We start from the raw sequence: 21,393 nt of genomic DNA, 5'->3' as shown, positions 1-21,393 counted from the left end.
TTTTTTTGTTTGACCAGTATTAATTAAACGTTTATAAAAGTTGATGAAAGTTTTTTGCGAAACAATCACTTTTTTAAATCGTTTTTGTGAAATTACACTAAATTTTATTAGATCTTGTATTCGAATTTGTTTCGAAATTTGTATTTTATAAGTTATTCTAGCCCCATTGGGCAGGGAACCTGCTATAGAGTTCGATAATAGGTTACTGCATTGTTTCTAGTGGAAATGGAAACGGTTTTCAACTTTTTAATTTTTCATATTTTGGCATCATAATTGGTTTTTTTTTGAAATTCTCTGAAACTTATCATGTTCACAGAGTTTATCGATCTTTATGTGCAAATGAAATTTTTCGTAGGTTTTAAGTTGGGTTACTGAATAGTGTTTTAAGACAATGAAATTGTTCTGAAGATATTATCTGGAATTTTAGCAATGTTATAATAAAAATTTAAAATAATGAAATTTTTTGTCATTTTGTGCGTATCGATTTCCAAGGGCCAATTTAATTTGAAGTCGTGCAAATGGGTCACTGGAAAGATTTGAGAGTCAAAAAATTGGTTTTGAATTCAACAATTTTGCAAAATTTAGAAACTTCGAAAATCGGCCATTTTCAATTTCTTTTTAATGTATTTGGCATTTTTCTCGTTCTATCTTTAGTGTCCGACTAACTCGTTTCAAGGCTTGTGGTTTGGTTAAAGGGTATATTTAAGTAGATGAAGTTTGACCTTCAGGGTAAATGCAATGATCATATTCTTGTTTGTTTAGTTTTTTTTATTGTTCTGGCTTCTCCAATTTATAACCCTTGCTATTTTTGTTTTGTGTTTCTCCAATTTTAGGACTGTTTGCCTTTTTGGCTGTCATTGTTCAATTGGTCTGTTTTTCAGATGCAGTTTTTTCATTCAGTTGTCTTGTTTAATAGCCGCCCTCATCTTCTCAGCCGGCTATTATAGCGCTCCTATTTTTTTTTTACTTCGTCGAATAAAAAAATGTTTCGCTTTACCTCATTTTGCCGCCTTTTCAACATTTTGCGTGAAATCTTTTTGACTTCTCTAGGCTAGTTTCTCTCTTCTCTCATTCTGCTAAAAGTGATTTTGAACATCATTTGTTCAGCAAAGCAATTCAAAATGAACAGAGTCAGAATAAAAAAATGAAGTCAGAAATAGAAACGGGATAAACCCATAAAGTCCAATTTTAGATGCCCGCTATTTGAACGTCGTTCCTATAAGTCTTAGTTACCATCTCATGCTTATTGGTATTGATAGTAGCCCCTGTAGCCTCTCTCTAAGAAACATAATTATGTTCAACTACGAAATGCCATCAAAATAAATCGGACTTAAAAAAATGTTTTTGTACAAAAATCTTTTTTTTTTCAATATCTTCTGTTATTTCAATCCCAATCATGCTTATTGGAATCAACGGCGGCTATTTTCCGGCAATCTGCCGGGTATGTTTTTCAGGACTTGTCGTGTAATGTTTTAATTCGTTATACCTTTTGATCACTCGCGGTTTTAACTGAATAGATGTTAAATTCTGTCACGCATTGAATTATGCAATCTAGTGAATACGGTCAAAGGCAAAAGAGCAAAATCAAAAGATTAAAAGAAGCAGGGTAAGCATGTAGAGCCCGGTCATTAAGGCACAGTGCATTAGGTTATCAAAGTTTGCTAAAGCGATTGCTAGCTGGCATTAGTATTATGATTAATAGCGTTCATTTTACAAGCTGAATTAAGGGTAGTTTCAGAATCTAAGCAAATATGAGGAATCTGCACATCATATAAAAAAAATTTGACACCTAGAAAAATTCTGCAAATTTTGATCTTTTTTCTTTCTCTGTTTCAATCCCAATGTGCGTCACGCGGGTCAACGGTGACTATTTTCCGGCAATTTACCGGCTGTGTTTTTTTTTGGTTTTGTCGTCTTGAGATCATAGGTCGTGTTACGTAATTAATGCCGTAAAGCTCAAAAGAGTCTTCTAAATTTTTTGAACTGTTTTTAATGTGCATGACGTTAATTGTTGCGCTCATCAAAGCTGAATTTTGATCAAATTCTTAGGTTAATTTGGTTAAAAATGCTTTTCCTGGTTTTCTAAGTGAAATAGATCTTTCAAAGTTAAGGTGCTTTTAGGAGACATAGGGTATAAATTATGGGGATTCGCAAGTGCAATCAGGATGGAAATTTTTGTTGAATGCTTTACCGTTTTTTTTCTGCTTGTTTCGAACTGTTTCTTCTTTATCTTGCTATATTGCATGACTTTTATGTCTAATGTATAGCTACAATTAGCGCTCAATCGGCTGTGTTTTCTGTCATAAATATCAATTAGTGAATAATATCAATGATTCATGAATAACTTTGCGTTACGCAAAGATATGCAATAATGGAATAGAAAACTGATGTATTATCTAAAAATGTTTGCAATTTATATTTTCGTGAAATATTCTTCCCTGGAGTATCTTGAAACCCATATACGTTTCGCTGAATTGCATATTTATCTAATGTTTTTGAGAAATTGTAATCAATTTTGCGACTTTCGAAATCTTTACTGTTTTCATAGCTTCCAATATAAGCTTAGCTTTGTTGCGCTCATATCAGTTTTTTAACGATGTAAAAAAAAATTTGATTTGTTTGGCGCTCTATTTTGTTTAAGAGTTATTTGTTCACCCATTTTTTATGACTCACAGCTTTCAAATCGGGTCAAGCAAGTAAATCTGTGGGCATTGGATTCATTATGGGCCCTAAGCTCGCTTTAGTTGTCTTTGACCCAGTTTACTGAATTTTTGTGGAGTGGTGAAGATAAAAATTCAAGGTGAAAAGGTGGTTTTTTGAGATTTTAGCCAAAAAATGATGCAGTTTTTATTGACTGATTTGCCAGATTTTTTCGACAAATGGGTTTTCAATTAATTGACTTTGGTTATATTTAATAGATATATCGTATAAAATAGACTTTTTTGTCTTTGTTCTTTGGAGAATGTCTATTAGAAATAAGTTCAACACAAACGAATTGAAATGAGTGTTGCAATTTTGGTCAAGTTTCCTAAATAATATTTCGCCTTGGTGTTTTCGAGCTCAAGTTTGCAATATAGCTGCTTTTCAGAATCTATCTGGGTTCTTTGTTGGGTAGATTTTATTGTTGAAATATTAGTTTTGAAGACATCAACGCCAAAACCTCTACCATATCCTTAGTATTTTTGAAAATTTAAATTTGGAATTTCTTGTTGTTTTTGCCTGCCTATGCTGATCTCTTGTGTCAAATGAGATTTTTCAAATTTTGCACGTTTTTATAGCTGCGAAGCTGTAAGCTGAGCGAAGCTATATTGCCGTGCTCTTGGTTTTTTACAATTCAAAGAATTTGAATTGTATTGGGGCGCTGTCTTTTTTTAAGATCTGTTCACACATTTTCATGATTTTTGAAGTCAAATTGGAGTAGTGATTTTGGTTACGCCGAAACAGGAAATGGAGCGAAAAAGCGAGTGGTTTTGCGGCGTGAATTTGTTTCGCTCTAATTTTAAAGTAGAGTGAAAAAATGGTGTTTGAACAAAAATTCGGTTTCTCGGTAGTGGTTTTTTGTTCACATGCGGCATTTTGACATTGATTTTCTGTTTTTTTTTTCTTATTTTTTATGATTTTTTTAAAATGGTTTTCTCAATTCACTCATAGTCCATTCTAGGTCTTGTTTTTCTATTTAGTCAATAAAAATTCTTTGAATTGTACGTCAGGACTTGTCCTGCTATGTTTTTTTGTTTCGTCGTCTGACGCTCTTTTTTCGTTTTACATTTGTTCACACAGCAAAGCTGAAAAAGTCAAATTTTCTGAATGACTTCTTCCTCTCACTAACGGCATTTGCGCGCGTGACGTCATTTCTCACTCGCTTTAGCGAAAGTTTTTAGGTTATTTGCGTCATTAGATTTTGATCATACGTGACTTACCTCACTCAATAAAATGACTTTTGCACTTTAAAACTTAAGTTTAAATTGAATTTGGTTTACAGTCAAAGGAACTCATATGTGAAGTAAAGGTCCCTAATAAGAGGCTTCTGTGGAATGAATTTTATCAAGCATTATTAATTTATCGCTGAATGTTTTTTAACCTGGTTTTTTGAGCGGCGTCGATTTTTTTTTTCAATTTAGATCTGTATCTGTTTCTATCTCTATTATATGGCACGCAGGTCTATTCTTTCGCAGCTATTCCGGCAATCTGCCGGCTATGTTCTTTTATTGCTTTCTTGTGTCGTTTATAGGAACATTTGTTTGCATTACCATAACATCAAAATATCTACAGATTCAACGCTATTATGTTTTTGTTAAACTGTTATGTTTTTGTTAAACGCTATTTTGTTAAACTAATTTATATCTCGTTTGCTCGTTACATTCAATTTTTTTGATGGTCAGATCATGGGTCTTCACTTTAGTTTCAATTGTTTTCTAGTTTTTTTCTTTATCCTGTGTTTTGTCATCTACGCTTGTTTTTCTTACATTTCTTTAGGCTGCAAAATTTCGAAACAGCATTTTGGTTTATTTTTTCGTGCAGCTCTCCAGGTGCTTTTAGGTGTCCGGCATCGTTTGTTAAATTCATTAGAGTTGAGTTTTAACTGAAAAACGTGATAATTTCATTGATCATGACAAGACTTAACTCGGTCTCTTCGAAATAGAGCTTCAATATTACTGTGGCTTTAAGGTTACTTTACACGTTTTAAAGATAACAAGAAGAGTTTTTTAAAATAAAATTGCCTTGAATCATCGCAAAGTTAGGATGTTTGAAAGTGAAAAAGCACTATTTTTTTCAAAAAATGTATTTAAAAACTATGTTACAGCCCGCAATCTGTCTTGCAGCTATTGCGGCTATTTGCTGACTATGTTTAGTGAATTCGGGGATATATCTTCTAATTGATTGTTTTCAGCAGACTAAAATAGGCCTTTTTTCGGTTACCTTTTTTCCCTAGCATTAACTCTCTAAAAATTTTCTATGCCACAGGCTCGAATGAGCGAGCCTTCTTGCTGTGAAAAGTTATTTGTTACCCGAGTTAATTTTGAACGAGGTTGAACATAGTCAAACTAATGTACCCCATTTTAGTCTCAGCGGGTACTACATCTTCTCCTGCTGGAGTTGGTCCAATCAGAGTGCAGGCCAGTCTAAGTGAGAGAGAGGAGCTGAGGAGGAAGTTGGACGGGGAGGTGGAGAGTGCTAATGAACTCAGACAAAAGAGCAACCGAGAAATAGCGAGAAAGTTAGTCTTGTACCTTCTAATTCGTTGCCACAATTTCGGACAGTCACTATTCTAAATAGCGGTTATATCTAAAACCAGAAATGAGGAAATAAAATTGATATATTTCCATAGATACTCTTGAAATTTTTCGCTTGATTGACAGCTAAATGTGCAACAATTTTAGATGATTTCTTAAAAATTGGTACGTTGGTACTTGTGGGCCCTAGTATATCAAGGTGGATACGCCAAAAATTTTTTATCCTGACGACCATGCTGGAAATGTGCTGTTGATAAAAATGCCTCTTGTTGCGGGAAATTCATAACTGGCTTTGTTTCAGATATCAAATAAAAGGGACGCCCTCGATAGCTGACCGGATGTCGATATTCGATGTACAGACAGCTGACAGACTCAGACTCCGATCTCCTAGCCCGGCTTCAAGTGCCTTTCAATCTTACAACCAAACACAGGGCACCTCAAACAACGGTTCCCTCTCTTCCAATCAAAACTATATATCAAGCTCCTCCATTCGACACCAAATGACCTCGCCATCCTGTTTGGACGAAGTTCCGACAACCGCGCAAACATCCATCAGAAGTTTGAGTGTCATTACAGATGACAAGAACCTGCTCGGACCTGATGGCTACAACACTTGCACTCGCTCGGCGTCAGTTCGACTCTTAAAACATACGTCACCGGTTCCGTACAAACGTCCTGATCAAGGAACGGACGATCCTCCGGAAACTGACTACAGTGTTACTCCAAGGAGACAAACTTACTCTGATGCAACGCTGACGCACGGAAAGAGCGTTGACGATACGAGATTGCAGATTAATAAGCGCAACAATAGTTTACAAAAAACAGACACTGAATCGTTTTTGTCCTCGGAGCCACTTAACACAGATCGTGCGAAAAGCTTACAAATGAGGCGGAAATTTTTCAACCAAAGTAGCGCAGTACCGACAAAAGACGCGTCAGCGAGTCAAGACGTTCTAGGACATCGTGAATTAGAAGACGATTCCATGATTTCGAGGACTTCCACGACGTCCGATGGATCAAGTCATTCAAACCTTGGAATCGTGACAGAATCTTTAGTTGTACCGAGCATTGCGAAGTCCACGGAATTAACTCCGACGTTACAGTTACCAGAATTTAATTCAGCTTTCGAACCAGAGGCATGCAGTACTATCGATAGAAAGAAAAGACCTTCATTGATAGCGACACCAGTACCTTTTGAAGGGTCCTCGAACGTACATCATCAAGCAATTAGTGCTACCAGTATTATAGAATCAGTGGTCGGGACGCTTAAGCGAACCAAAAAGACCACAAAAGTAATGGGCGGTGAAGTCAAATCAGAAAGCGTAAAAGAAGCTTCAACAGTTCAAAAAATTACTTCTATTTTTCATGAATCGTATAATGGCGATGAGAAAAAAGCTTGGAGCTCAGAAACGTACGAGGCTTCAGCAAGCTATGCAGCTTCTAGTTCTAAAGTGGAGACGACAGACAAAACGTCTGAAGAAATGAAAATGCTTGAATATTTGATCAGACATGCTGAAATTTTATCGCTAACCTCACTGCCTTATTGTAGACATTCGATAGCTTCGAGAGTTGATCTGAACCAAATGATAGTAGGAAACACTATCAATGAAATGAACGCAATTTACAGCTCCAGCACCGCTGTCGTTGTGCCCGGGCTTTCACGAATTAATAGCAAACCCTTAAAACCTCCCCGAAGTTTATCACCTAATTCCTTAATAACCGGGCGTAGGTTAAGACATACATCTCCGAGGTCGGAAAGCTCCGCGTACGAAGCGGACATGCCGACTTTAATAAGAAAACTTTCAGTTGGAAGCACTATACAACCCGATGATTATATCGATCCGACAAAACCTCCCCCAAAACCGACACGAAAATCAATCCGAGTCATGACAACTTTAATGCACGACTCAAACTCGCACTTGTCAGAATTTGACCCGAACGTGTTTAAACATAAATACCCTCCACAATTTTCATCGAGTAAAACGAACATTATGAAGGTTATGCCAAGGTTCCCTAAAAAGGCAAAGCGAAGCAGAAGTCGCCCCAAAAGCAAGCCATGGGGATCTGGAATAGAATTGGACGAAAGTGCGTCAGTGCCACCCAAATTTGGAGAGGAAACTGCTAAAATTCAACATATTATTTCGGCTAAATTGGCCGAGAATTCGAGGTTAGTCTGAGTATGTGTCAAACATGCAAATTGTTAGAAAACGCAGTCGCTTAACATGTATTACTTTGTTTCAGCGGAGAAGGAGAATTAAGTAATTTTTGAATCTCAAAGCTTTTGACCACTTCTCTTATAATCTAAGTTCTCTTTTATTTTTAATAATTGATAGGAATCATTTGAGTTCACCAGAAAAACCTAAAACTTCCTATGTGTGACAAGGATGTTCAGTCCAACCTGTTCGAAAGTCACAAGTCACAAATTGAATCCGACTTACTGAAAAAATCTCGAATGCGAAGAAACCAAAAACTATAACATTTCCGATGTTTAGCTGCAAAAATCAGTAATGTAATCCCGAAAGTGCTTTTCCCGTCCTTAGTTAGCAAGCATTAAGGACGCAAATCAAGCTAACGAAGTTTTTGCTACCATCAAAACCTTCAAATATGACAAAAATTAAACCAAATAAAGCTTTTAACTGCGAAAAACGGACAATTCTGATCCATATTTTCTAATAAATCATCTTGTTGCCCCAAAATCAAGCACTATTTTTCTCGATCTTTACTTTTAATAAGGCTGAGTAATGCTTATGATGGTGACTCAGGATAATATTTCTGGAACACCGATTGTTAGCTCATTACTGGCAACTAGATATGACTGGTTTTTATATGTTGAAACAATTGTTGTTGCAGCAGCTTTATAGCAATTTTCAGTGCCTTATGGGAAATCAAATTTTCTGACTTATTAGACAGTTTAGCATCTTTTTTGTTCCATAAATTTGATTCCCAGTTGTTGCTGAAGAGTTCTTCATTTGCAAATTGAAGGGATTATGTCTTACACTATGGTACCCAAAAGCTACGTACAGCATGATTTCAAAGCATGATTCGTGCTTCATAACCATGATTTGCGCTAAGGTGTGAAAAAAGGTGTGAAATTTAGAAGTTTTAAGAGAAATTTCATTCTCACTTTCTCCGCTTAAACAGAAAAGATGATTAAACCGCTTTGTTCTTTTACGGTTTGCCAAGTTGTTACGCTACGAGATGTCGGATTTTCATGGTCTAAAATACAAAAGCAACTCCACTTGAAATCAAGATCCAGTGCACAGTATGCATACAAACGTTACCTGAAGAACTACAGTTTCGAGGCCCAAAAATCGAGAGGAAGACCCCCCAAATTGTCAAAAAAATCAGAAAAAAAGTTAGTTGCCGATGTTTTGAAAGATCCTGAAACCTCACTGGAGCGAATTCGTGTGGCTCATAACGCTTTCTCTTGCTCCGATACAATTTCCAGAGGTACAGTTAGACGAATTCTCAAAAAATATGGCGTTTTTTCAAGAAATGCTGCAAAAAAAAGTCAGTTTGAAGAAGAAAAGCAAGCGTTTTCGTTCAAAATGGTGTTTCAATATGCTCAAGAAGCCGTTCTTTTTCTGGCAGAATGTGGTTTTTACTGATGAAACAAGAGTGCGCATCTCCAGCGACGGAATCGTTAGAATTTTTCGAAGAAATGGAACGAGATTTCTCGAAAAAAACTCAAAAAATTTGAGTTCGGACAAACGATCACTTATGTTTTGGGATGCAATACGATCAGATGAACGGAAATTGCTTGTTAAGTGTCCAAATAAGCTAAACGCTGTCGGTTGTTTGGAAATTTTGAAAATTTACGAAGAAAAAATGTATTTCCTGGACCTTATTTTTCAGCAAGATAATGCTCCTGTGCATAAATCGAAGATTACGGCAATTTCTTCCAAGAAAACGAGTGGGAGGTACTGGAATGGCCAGCATACAGTCCAGATCTGAATCCTATTGAAAATTTATGGGCGATTTCGAAGCAGCGATTACGAAAACAGACAGTTTTTTGGGAAAATTTAGAAGAAAAAGTGTATGAAATTTGGAATGAAATTGACGCAGACGTCGTGAGAAACCTGTATGAAAACTATACAAACCGTCTACTAGACGTTAAAAAAGCTAAAGGTGTAATGACCCGTTATTAGAGAACTGATTTGAACTCAAAATGTTATATTATTTGTTGTTTCTATTGCTTTTTAAAAATCTTTTGGTGTACGTAGCTTTTTGGTAACATAGTGTATAATTCGATCCTTCCACTGCGATTGAAAGCATTTTTTTGCAAAGTTTTTTGCTTTTGGACACCACTTAAGGACTTGAACAGATTTTATTAAGTCATAAAGTTTTGGTTCTGGAACCTCCATTGATTTAATCTTTTATTTCTTATATTACTTTCAAGATTTTTTTAAGTCTAAATCCAGACCGATTGAAAATTTTCTTCCGAAATTGTTTGCAAAAGTTGTGAACTTATGTGTTGTTACTTTGTTTTCTATTAACATTGGAAGTGATTACAAAACAATGAACACTTCTGAATGTTTGCAGCATTTCGACAACCGAAACAGCTGTGAATTAGATACTTTATTTGAAACTTTTTAATGAAACGTGGATTCATAATGGATCTTGCTTCTATTTTTAATGCCTTTTAATGGTAGTGCGGCATCATTTTAAAAGTTATCTCAGTAAAACGTCTGCGATTTTTGAGGCCGCGAGATAAGTCTTATTATGGATAAGAAAAATTGTTCGATTGCTTTTAGATTTTCGCCTCTGATTTATGTAAAACAACATAGCAATCGGATGCGAACAGATTTGCAGAAAATTTGCCTATGTTACAACATTCTCAATGCACTGTCCATAACAATCGTGTTGATCGTTTTTATTAGCTATGCCGTAAATGACTATTGATTAATGTAAATCAATTTCAAAAAATTGCTTTCCCTGTCCATAGTTAGCAAGCGTTAAGGACAAATGAAGCTAAGGAAGCTATTGGTACCATCAAAACTGGCGAATATGATAAAAATGAAAGTAAATAAAGCTTTTCACTTGAAAGATGACAAATTCTGATCCATAATTTGTAATAAATCATCTTTAATGATATTTTTTCGGAGAACTACTGATTCTCCATTTCCCCTTTTTCTAAGAGTTCAAAACAGGTTACACGCCTTCTTCTATTGATCATCAAATGTCTAGTTGATATATTTTTGTGAGTAATAGTAATACTACCTATCTAAAAACATAACCAATAAATTGTTCGCACAAAGCGAAAAAACATTAACTTCACTACTGCAGAAAGATTTACAAACAGAATGGAAACATGTCGAGATCATTGCGACCTTCTATTGAAATTTGCCTAATTAGAAAGAAAAATTGCACTCAAATGCATCAATACAAGCACTTTGTTCTCAATCTTTACTTTTAATAAGGCTGAGTAGTGCTTTTGTTGGTGACTCAGGATCATTCGGTTAGCTCACCTAGATGTGACTGTTAGCTCATCTAGATGTGACTGTTTTTTTTTACAAGGCAACAATTTTTGCATCAGATTTAAAGCAATTGTCAGTGCCTTACGGAATATCAAATTTTCTCACTCATTATACTCTTTAGCAACTTTTTGGGTCCACAAATTGGATCCCAGTTTCTTGCTGCAGAGTTCATCATTTGACAATTTGGAGAAATATTTTCTTTTCATTCTATGTTTTACTTCGGTTGAAAGCTTTTATTGCAAAAAATTTGCTTATGAAAACCAGTTAAGGACTTGAACAGATTTAATTAAGTCATAAAAGGTGTTGGTTCGGGATTTTCCATTGATTTAAGGTTTCAGTTCTCGTTTTTCTTTCAGAGTTTGTTTGACGTGTAACTCCAAACCGATTGAACATTTGATTTTGAAAATATTAGAAAATTTTATAAAATTCTTTAACAAAAACTAAATGCTAAATGAGTCGAAATTCTAAAAATTCTAATTTTTCTGTTGTGTGACTTTGTTCTCTATTAACGTTGGAAGATATTATAAAAGAATCGATAGTTTGAGTAATTGCAGAATTTCGAAAACAGGTTTTGAATTAGATACTTTACTTGCACATTTCTAGAACTTTGATTCATAATGATTGTTGTGTTCCTATGTTTTCTAAATGTTTCTTAATGGTATTCTTATCATTTTACGCAAATGTTTTGCTTGGCGGTTTTCTTGAATTTTTTTCGGCTTCTTGAGTGACGTTTTCGCACTATAGTTCTTCATCTTGAGAGATTTAAGTTGTATTCGTTATAAAATATATTTTGGTGCTCAAATTGAGTGTGAGCAAACAAAAATCAAATCTTTTGTAACTGAGTGGTTAAGATGTCAGGTTGCTAACCTGGAGGTCAGTGGTGCAAACCCCATTGAGTTATTTTGTTTGCTCCCATAAAACTCTAAGCTACGCGCCTCTCAATTTAACCCCCGTCTGTCGTTCGATAGCGATTCATCTCAACGTTTTTCATTCAATAAGTTGCGTGTTTTTCGTGTTTGCGCTTATTTCAGTGAGAAGCTTAGTGACGGGTAGAAAATAGTAGAGATTAAGATTTCGCACTTATTTTGCAACCAGAAAAACCAGCAAAGCGTTAAAACATTAAGTTGCAGTAAGTTGGTAGCTTTTGGCTACAGGATGTGAAGCGGTGTTATGCAGTCCACTTCTAATCTTAAAAATAATCATATCTCTAGAAGGGGCATTCGTTGAAATGTATAAAGATTTTCCGCTGCGAAAATTTTGTCTAGCTAGTTTTGTATGTCGGCGGGGAAAATGCGCTCATTTCCCAAACAAGTGGGAATATTCTTTTAACGAATCTACAAAGAGTCATATTCCGAGATAAGTTGAAGTCAATGTGGAAAAAACCTAAAAATTTTTTTGCGATTACCTGCATCATCAGGTAAAATCAACTTTATTAAAGCTATTTACAGAATAAAATGTTTGCAATCGTGTCAATAAAATTTATTGTCAGTTGATGAATCATTATTTTCATCTTTTTAAACTCTGATCCAGTTTAATCTCCCGGTTTTATTCCATTTTTTGTCTCTTTGATTTTGTGGAGACACGGGCCGTTTTCCAATGATTCCAATAGAATTCGAAACTGAAAAATTTGACTTAAAACTGATTTAAATTTTTGCCATGTCTTGGTTAAATGTAAATAATTTTGTCTTTTAGCTGATACACGTTAGCATTGATAGCTGCATGCTTTTAATCTTGCCAATTAAATTTTCTAGAGTCTCAAATTTGGTCACCGCGAAAGAGCAACCTCAAGAAAAACATGATAAGTCAATGAAGCGTGCTCATTGAAACAAATTGATATAGGTTACTGGAGTTGATTAGACCAAATGCTAAGTGTTAGTAGTACTAATCTGTTTAACATTTAACAAATTAAGAAGCTGAATGCAGTATAGTTACCTAATTCAACCGACTTTGCCTGCAAAAACCAGACAAGTTTAAGTTTTTGAAAAAATAAAAGGCTGTGATTTTTTGTTAAGTTCTTGTTTTCAATCTCAGTGGAGTTCAGGGGGAACTTAGAGGTTATTTCCGGGCATTCTGACTCTGTCTAAGAAGGTTATCGTATATCGAGCTGCAGGAAAGTTGATGAGATTCTGTTTTACTCTGATAAAAACTGAACACAAAATTGAAAAGAAGTCGCTTGTATTTGGCTTGGATATGTGTGTTTTTAAAATTTTTTGGACTTCAGCGATCGTTGGTGTTGAGGGGTTTTCGTCTTTTACAACTGAAGATTCAACTTAACCAGAAGACTCATGCATGAGAAATTTCTAATCAAGTTGAAACAACGAAAACCACGCTTGAATTAAGTTTCGCCCTTCGAAGAACGATTTTTTTTATTCTCAGCGTTTTTTTGTGACCTGTTGTATTTGCAGGAGTAGACAACCACCATCCTCCTCCACAGACAGGTCTGCAGCTGCAGTAGACAAGCAGAGGATCAAGTCCACCTTTCAAACAGCCTCAAAAGCTATCAAAAGTACAACAGGACCAAAAAACTCCACCGATCACACAACAATCACTCATCCGAAAAGTAAACATTCTGGTTTTTAAAAGTTTCAGATTTATCTGACCAATATAGATAGCAGGATTTTGAAACTTTCTATGCCCGAAAGAAGGAAAGATGTCTAGTATTTAATGTATATTCTCCTAAAAAAGAAAAATGAAGAAATGCATTCTAGCTAAGATGCGATTGTGTTTGGCGCAATTGCAGCTATGTTGACGTCGTAATTAATAGAATTTTTTTTGCGAATTAAATTCTTGCTGAGTAATTTCGTAAGTTTGTTTAATGATCAAAACTAATCATGCGTTTTATAACCAAGTAAGTTGTCATATAGTTTTTTAATAGCCGCGAAGCGATAGCGGCTATTATTGGGGACATTATGGTTTTTTACTATTCCAAAAACTTGAATTGTATTAGGGCGCCGTCTTTTTTTACGACTCGGAGAGGAGTATTGGTTTTCTCAAGGTTTTTTTTTCACCGGAATTACTATTTTTTCAGGCGGCGTTTTGAGCTAAAAGCAAAAGTGAGAAAAATCGCCGTGTGAACTATCGTTTTCTGCGCGAGAGTTTTTTTGTTTCAAGCGCTGCGTTCAGTGAATGATTTTTTGATTTTGAAAAGACTTTTTGAGAGATTTGCGTATATAGTTGACAGTTTTTAGGCGTGTTTTCGTCCATTTGGCTCATTTTTTCATTGTAATTTGGTTTCTGTAGAAATAAATTTTAAACGATGCCGCATGATTACGCAACCACCTGAAATCGATACCACAATATTTCTGAGAGCTTAATAATGCGTTTCAAGTGCAAAATTGGCCCATATTTCTCTTTTTTCGTCAAGTTTTGGCTTTTTTCATTAGTTTCTTCATTTTTGGTTCTTTGAGCGGACTTTTTTAAAGATTAGATTAGTAAATATATGAAGGTCTTTTTGATAATTCCTGGATGCCTATTTTTGACGTTAGGTGGTTTTTTTTAATAAAATTGTACACATTTTGACAATCCATTTTCGGCGGTTTTTGTCACTTTTTTCTAAGTATTTTTGTTTGTACTCTGAGTTTATTTATCATAAAAAGCCTTCTGGTGAACCGGCGGTGTTTTTGGTTTACTTTTTGTTTTTAATTGAATTGGTTTCGGGGGTGACTATTCAAAATTACTTGAAAATTTTTACCATTTTTGAACATTTTTTTCCAATGGTTTTACTGTTTTGCAACTGAGCTATTTTCAATTCTACTGAGACAGGACTTGTAAAGGTTCCTAAACTTCAATTGCTTAATAACGAAATATGCATATTTTTCCACCTCTTTTTATTTGGTTTTTTAGAGTTTGCAAAATAGTGTTTGATTTTTCAGAAATTGCGAACTAGTGTTTTTTAATTCTTTTTCGCAATGTATGTAGTCTCGAGTTTCTAGCATTTTTAGTTCTAACATTCTCCTAAGATGTATGGTTTTATTCGCCTTGCCGTTGTTAAATTGAAAACTATCGACTTGACCTTATAATTTAAATTTTCCTTTGATTTCTTTTAGTTTTTTTTGCATTTGATTTTAATATAATTTGGCTTTGAGGTTTTCCTAGTTTCACTTTTACCAATTTTGAACAGCACTCTTCTTCAGTGAATTTTCTGATGGCTAGGTTTTGGTAATATACGATTTTTTGCGTTTGAGTATTGTTCTGTCGGTGTAGTGTTTTCTCATTTTTCAATTTTAAATTTTTTGGTCATTGTTTAGTTTTATAGCGTTCTTTGTAATTAAAAGCGACAACTAATGTTTATAAATTAAGAGACAAAGTTTATTTAGTTAACAATTGATTTCTGTTTTTATATTGTAAAATAGTGTTTCGATTGAGAGAACTTGCAGAAAGTGATCATTTTTGGTTTTCTTCCATTTCTTGCAGTATTCAAATTTTTCCTCCTAAATAATGTTTTGGGAGCCTAACATGGCTTGAATTTTGCTGCTCGCGTACTTTAGTGTTTTATATTGCGTACAAAGAACTTGGCTCATTTTATATAGAAAGGTGTACTGAATTTTTATAGTTCAGTTTGTTTTATGTGCTATTATCATTCGTTGACTGTTCTTTTTTGTTTTTAGTAGTTACTTTAGTAGGAACCAGATGATTTTAAAGGTAATTCTTTGATGAAAACGACTCCTGGAGTCGTTGCCCGGATTTTGCCGGCTCTGTTTTGGGTAAAGATTTGTTCAAACATTTGAATGATTTTTTTGCAGTCAAATCTGAGTAGTGATTTTGGTCACGCCGAAACAGGAAGTGGAGCGAAATAGCGAGTGGTATTGTGGCGTAAATTTTTTCTCTTTAATTTTAAAATAGAGAGAAAACGATGTTTGGCCTAAAATTCGCTTTCTCGATAGTGGTTTTTTATTCACATGAGAAAATTTCACTTTGATGTTCACTGTTTTTTCGATTTTTGGAATCGGCTTTTTTTTCTAAATGGTTTTCCCAATCCATTCATAGTTCATCCTAGGCCTAATTTTGTGTTTGAATCAAATTTCTCTTTCTCGCTAGTGTTTTTTTTTGTTCACATGCGGCATTTTGACATTGATTTTCCTTTTTTTAATCTTTTTGATCTGATTTTTTTAGAAATGGTTTTTCCAATTCACTCATAGTCCGCTCTAGGTCCAGTCAATGAAAATTCGAATCTTTTCCGTTTGTGCCCCGCCAGCTTAGTGGGTGCATATTATTTGCAACCTCAAACGCACATGCAATGTTTTGACATAGTGTAATGACACGTGCTCTGTAAGTGGGAGCATAACGTACTGGGGGGGGGGGGGGGGGTGCAAAAGGAAAAGATAAAATTCTTTGAACTGTACGCCAGGACTGCTATGTTTTTTAATTCGTCGTCTCCATCGTTGATTCTTGCGACCTGACTTCTTGCAACTGACTTCAATTTTAGTGATGTCTACTGCTATGCGGTAAATGGTTGTGTGTGACATCATTTGTTCTGCTTTTAGGTTAATTGCGTGACTTACTTCACTCTAAAAATGACTTCTGAACTCGCTTAATGAACTTAAATTTTTATTGATATTTACTAGTTGAAGGTCAAAAGTGTGTATCTGAGTAGTACCAAACGTATATGCCCTAATTCTTGAGTATTAGAGTCTTCAGGTTTTTGATTTCAAATATTAATTTTGAAAAGGCTACATTAGTGCTCTTTCCTAATAGAGCGTAAGTGTCTCATAAAAATGACACTCCGAATCTAACCGAAATGTCTAGTGGTCTATTAAAGGACTGGTCTTGCTTCTTTAGTTGCTTCAATTCATGAAAGGCCACAAGCGTCTATCGCGGCTATTTTCCGGCAATCTGCTGGCTATGTTCAAAATGTACCGGTTTTAGTAATATACATTTTTTTGTATTTCAAATAACAAAATAGAAACTGGAACAAATAGAAAAAGGAATACTGATTTGAAAAGTGCCCGTCCTGAGGCAAACTATTTAATTAAATTCGACTTAAGATATTTTTAAAGACGTTCTAAAAATATGGGACGGTTTATAATTTCAACAAATAAATTTTCATGCTTGTATGTCTCTGATAATCATCTTAGCCCATCAGTTTTTACTTTATCGTTACAGAGCTCCGCAGTGTTTCTGTTGCAAGGCTTCGAAAAATGCTTCTCCGTAAAGCCAAAATGTCTGCTTTTGATAATCAAATTTTAAGCTTTTTTTGGTCTAAATTCTGAAAATGTTTCAGAATCTTCTTCCAGTATGATCCAGCCGTACTCGAGTAGCCAGTCTAGTATAGACACAATAGATGGAGGAGGGAACGAGGGAGAAGACTACGATGAGGATGAGGAGGGGGATGATGGTCAGGATGAATGTGGAATTGAGGAGATAGGTGGGGGAGGAGGAGGACTTGACAGTTGCAGAGGAGGCATGGCCTCTCATAACTCCTCAGTTCTCACTGCAAAGTCACACAGTGTCGATAATCTGAGGTACATTTGTAGTCACAGAACATCCCCCTTTCAGGCTACTGCAAGATTTGTGATTAAAAGCCTAGATTTGCGATCAAGGCTGCGATTAATAGCCGCCCTCTATTATAGCAACCCTATTTTTAATAGCCGCCGTCAGCCTCTCAACGGCTATTATTTAGGCGCTCTCCTTTTTACAATCCAAAGTACTTGAAAAGACTCGAAGAGGCCTTCTGGTTTTCTGTTTTTACGACTTAAAGAGGAGTATTGGAGAAGTCCTTTTTGATAGCCGCGAAGCGATAGCTGAGGCTATTATTGGGCTCTTGGTTTTTTACAATTCAAAGAATTGGAATTGTATTGGGGCGCTGTCTTATTTTCTATGATCTGTTCACACATTTTCATGATTGGAGTAGTCAAATTGGAGCAGTGATTTTGAACACGCTGAAACAGGAAATGGAGCGAAACAGCGAGTGGTATTGCGGTGTGAAATTTTTAGCTCTAATTTTAAAGCAGAGTGAGAAAACGGTGTTTGAACAAAAATTCGCTTTCTCGCTAGTGATTTTTGGTTCACATGCGGCAATTTCACTTTGATTTTTACTGTTTTTTCGATTTGTTGAATCGGATTTTTTAAATGATTTCCCCAATCTATTCATAGTTCATTCTAGGCCTAGTTTTGTTTGCTTAAACCAAATTTCAGTTTTTCAATTTTTCGCATATTAACTTTGATTTTGTTTTTTTTTAATTTTTTGATCTACTTTTTTTTAAAAATGGTTTTACCAGTTCGCTCATAATCCCTACTAGGTCTTGTTTTCTGTTTAGTCAGTGAACATTCTTTGAATTGTACGTCAGGACGTTTCCTCTTATGTTTTTTTACTTCGTCGTCAAGATTTTTGTTACAACCATATGACGTCAAAATCTCTTCAAATCTGCTTTTGTTCATTCGTCCATGAAATTTTAACTGAATTGCGTGCGTGACGTCATTTTTCGCTCTTAGTGGAGCGAGTTTTTTGTTCATTGGCGTGATTAAATTTTTGGGCACACTTGACTTAGCTCACTCACAAAAATTACTTCCTCACTTTGTAGAAATTATATTAGTCCTGTCGGTCTTTTTTAATGCAATTTTTTGCTTGACTGATTTTTCGTCTGACGTTTTTGGCTTTTTTTCCTCAAAAAAATTTTAAAAGGTAGCGCCCATTGGGCAATAAGTGCTTTTAGAGCCTTTCAGCTCAGTTCCAGCTCAAACTGTTTTAGAGACTTATACTTATGGTGTGACGGGCGGTTCTTAGAGGTTGAGGACATCCCACCCCCAATGTTGACCCCCACCAATATTTCCCCCTCCTCCCCTACCCCCCCCCCCCCCCACCGCGCTCTTTTTAATATTAACATTTTAATATCACGAATTTAAGCTCTTTTTGACAAAACGTTTACAATTTTTTGACATTTGTTTTTCATTATTCGCGTCTTTCCAGACGCAGGGGCCAGAAAAAAGCCAAAGGTTTTGATAATAAGTTACTGAAATTTTTTCTTTGCCATGGAAGAGATTTTCATTTAATATGACAATTTTTAGCGATTTTTTTATAAACTTGCATTTTTTTCAACTTTTTTGTAAATTTGTGGTAATCCAAATTTTTGGTTAAGAAGTTTGTGATGTTTTGTTAATTTTGGTTTTGTTTCGACAGGGATTTGAAGTTTTTTGGTAGTTTATTTGTTTCACACCAATTTGAACGTTTTTCAGCTGTTTTGCTGATTTTTAGGCGAATTTTAGCGATTTTTGGCTTTTTTGCTCTACTGCTTTTATTTTTTTGTATTGCAGAATCCTATTACTTAAGTATGTCTATTGATTGCAGTTTTGTCTGTAAAAATTTTTTTTTGAGAAATATGAGAGAGTTAGACAAATTTTCAACTGTTTTTCTTTTTTTAGCTTAGTATCACTTGTCTCATGTTTTGAAAGCATTATTAGAAAATTTGTCAGTCAACTTTTCAAGATTTTTTTTTAGTTCAAACTGATTTAAATGCTTTTTTGTTTTCTTCAATTTCTTTTTTTTCAGGTTTTGGGGAGGTTCATAGTTCAAATCTTTTCTTTAAATTGTTTTGTCTGCCTTTTGATTGAGTTGATTTTAATTTTTTTTGTTCTTTGCTTTTGTCTGAAGTGTTTCTGTCAACTTTTGGATGAGATGCCTGAGCAGAAAAAAGTAGCAGATAATTTTCTCTAGAAACATTTTTTATTTTCTCTCTAAAGTTGTTTTTAGTTGAGATGGTAATTGTAAGAAAATTCTGGCCAATTTTCGTCTGTTTGTTTTTGCGTATTGCTAAGTTCCTATGATTTTCGGTTTTTGCACTGTTCAATTTTTTTGAGGCTATTGCCAGACGTCATTGAAAGCTATATATGGCACTTTTCAATTAAAAAATACGATTTTTCCTTGTTTTTTTTCTTTGCTTTATTGTTGCATATATCTGAATCTGGAGATAGCAAAATGGCAATTCTGCCTTATTTGTAGCTGACTTGTTCTGAGATTTCGTAGAGAATTTAGTTCTTTTTCATTTTGTCTATCATTTCCTTTTCTTTACATCCGTTTTCTCAACTTGAAATACTTTTGATGGTTTTTCTGTCAGTTTGTAGCAGTTTTATAGACAAAAATTAAACGTGTCGCTTGGTCGTTTGCCAATAGTTGCATTTCATGCAAAATTTTTCATGTTATTGTCTCAAAGTGATTGGTGTTATTAAGTAGGATGTGCAAAATATCAGTTAGGTTGACCAATTTTCTCCTTCAAGTCGGTTCCGGAATTCTTCCGGCTATGTTTTTTAATCGGTCTGATTGTTCTGAAACGTGATGTAAAAGTGAATGCTGCACGTGCAAAATAGTGATTTTCTTTTACTGATTAAAAGAGTGGAGAGAAGAGAGAGTGGTGGTTTTGTTCATACCAGATTTCGAAAGAGAGCAAAGGGAGTAAGTGAAAAAAATTTCGCTAAGCGAGTGAACTTTTTTGATCACATGCCGCTTTTTCGAAGCAGTTTCTTTTAGTTTTCACTTCACTTTTTTGGGTAAGGTGTTTTTTCTGAAGCTTTCCAGCAAGTATCTGTATGTTTTGGACCATTTTTGAACATCGTAATCATTTTCTAGAATTTTATTAGCAATTTTAGGTGTTTTTGTGTTTTCGCCGTTTTAGACGCTTTTTATCGGTTTTTGTACTCTTTTGATTTGTGTTGCGAGTTTTTTCTCTTGAGTGCTTCTAATATGATACATATGTTTTCTATTTGCGCCTTTTTGCAGTTGCTTGAGTTCATCAGCGTGCAGTTAATGCTAGTAATCACTCTGACACATTTTTGGCAGAAAATAGAAGTGAATATTTGATTTTTACCTGAATATTTTTAGTTCTGTTGTGTCATTACTTTGATGACAAGTCTGATTGATTGACAATGAGGCACAAATGACCATAGTTAACGGTTTGGTTTAACAGCTGCTGTTTTTGGTGACTTCGCGCTACTTCGCAAAAGTTTAATCTCATTAGGTACAGGTCTCATTGGGTGATAACTGGGATTATGTTTATCAATGCAACTGTTTCTGTTCAAAGCTAACGAAGTGGTATCTTCCCACCGTGGCTGATTACTGTCATTTTTCACTTCATTGTTTTCAACGTCTTTAGCGTTGAGTCTTTAGTCTTGCTTGGTCTTGTTGTTTTTCTTATGGTTTCATTGCTTCGTCTCAAAAATAAGTGTCGCTGACCCTCAAGTTAAGTCTTTAGTCTTGCATGGTCTTGTTGGTTTTCTTATGGTCTCATTGCTTTGTCTCAAAAATAAGTTCTAGCTGGCCTTCAAGAGTGGCGTAGTTTTGGTCAATTCGTTATATCCAACTTTTTACGTTTTTAATAGCCACCGTCAGCCTCTCAACGGCTATTATTTAGGCGCTCTCCTTTTTTTTAAAAAAAATGGCTTCACGTTGGTTTGTTTTATATAATCACATTTTTCACGTTTGACTCGTGACTTATTTCACTCACTGTTTCAACTGAATGGATTTTAAATTCTTTCACATATTGAATTACGTAATGTAGTTAATACGGTCAAGGTCAAAGGATCAAAATCAAAAGAAACGGGATAAACATATAAAGCCCGTTCATTAAGTCATAGTACATTAGGTAATCAAAGTTCAATAAAGCGATGGCTATCTAGCATTAGTATTAAGCTTAAGAGCCTTTAGTTTAGAAGCTGACTTAATTGTAATTTTAGAATTTAACCGAATATGAAGA

At 35.0% G+C, this 21,393-nt stretch overlaps 1 protein-coding gene across 3 annotated transcripts in view; it reads left to right on the top strand.

The window, feature by feature from the left end:
• LOC142337833 (uncharacterized) overlaps positions 1–21,393 on the top strand; it is a 116,631-nt gene that overhangs the window by 44,717 nt on the left and 50,521 nt on the right. For all 3 annotated transcript variants that reach the window (XM_075387366.1, XM_075387364.1, XM_075387365.1), the window contains 4 exons: positions 5,065–5,218; positions 5,536–7,401; positions 13,117–13,271; positions 16,932–17,172. In XM_075387366.1, coding sequence (XP_075243481.1) covers positions 5,065–5,218; positions 5,536–7,401; positions 13,117–13,271; positions 16,932–17,172 — 2,416 coding nt within the window. The remainder of the gene's footprint in view (positions 1–5,064; positions 5,219–5,535; positions 7,402–13,116; positions 13,272–16,931; positions 17,173–21,393) is intronic.

Source organism: Convolutriloba macropyga, chromosome 4 (genome assembly GCF_964194025.1).
Source record: "Convolutriloba macropyga chromosome 4, txConMacr16.3, whole genome shotgun sequence".
NCBI lineage: Eukaryota > Metazoa > Xenacoelomorpha > Acoela > Convolutidae > Convolutriloba > Convolutriloba macropyga.
Note: the sequence above shows the minus strand (reverse complement) of the source record. Positions and strands in the feature narration are given on the sequence as shown.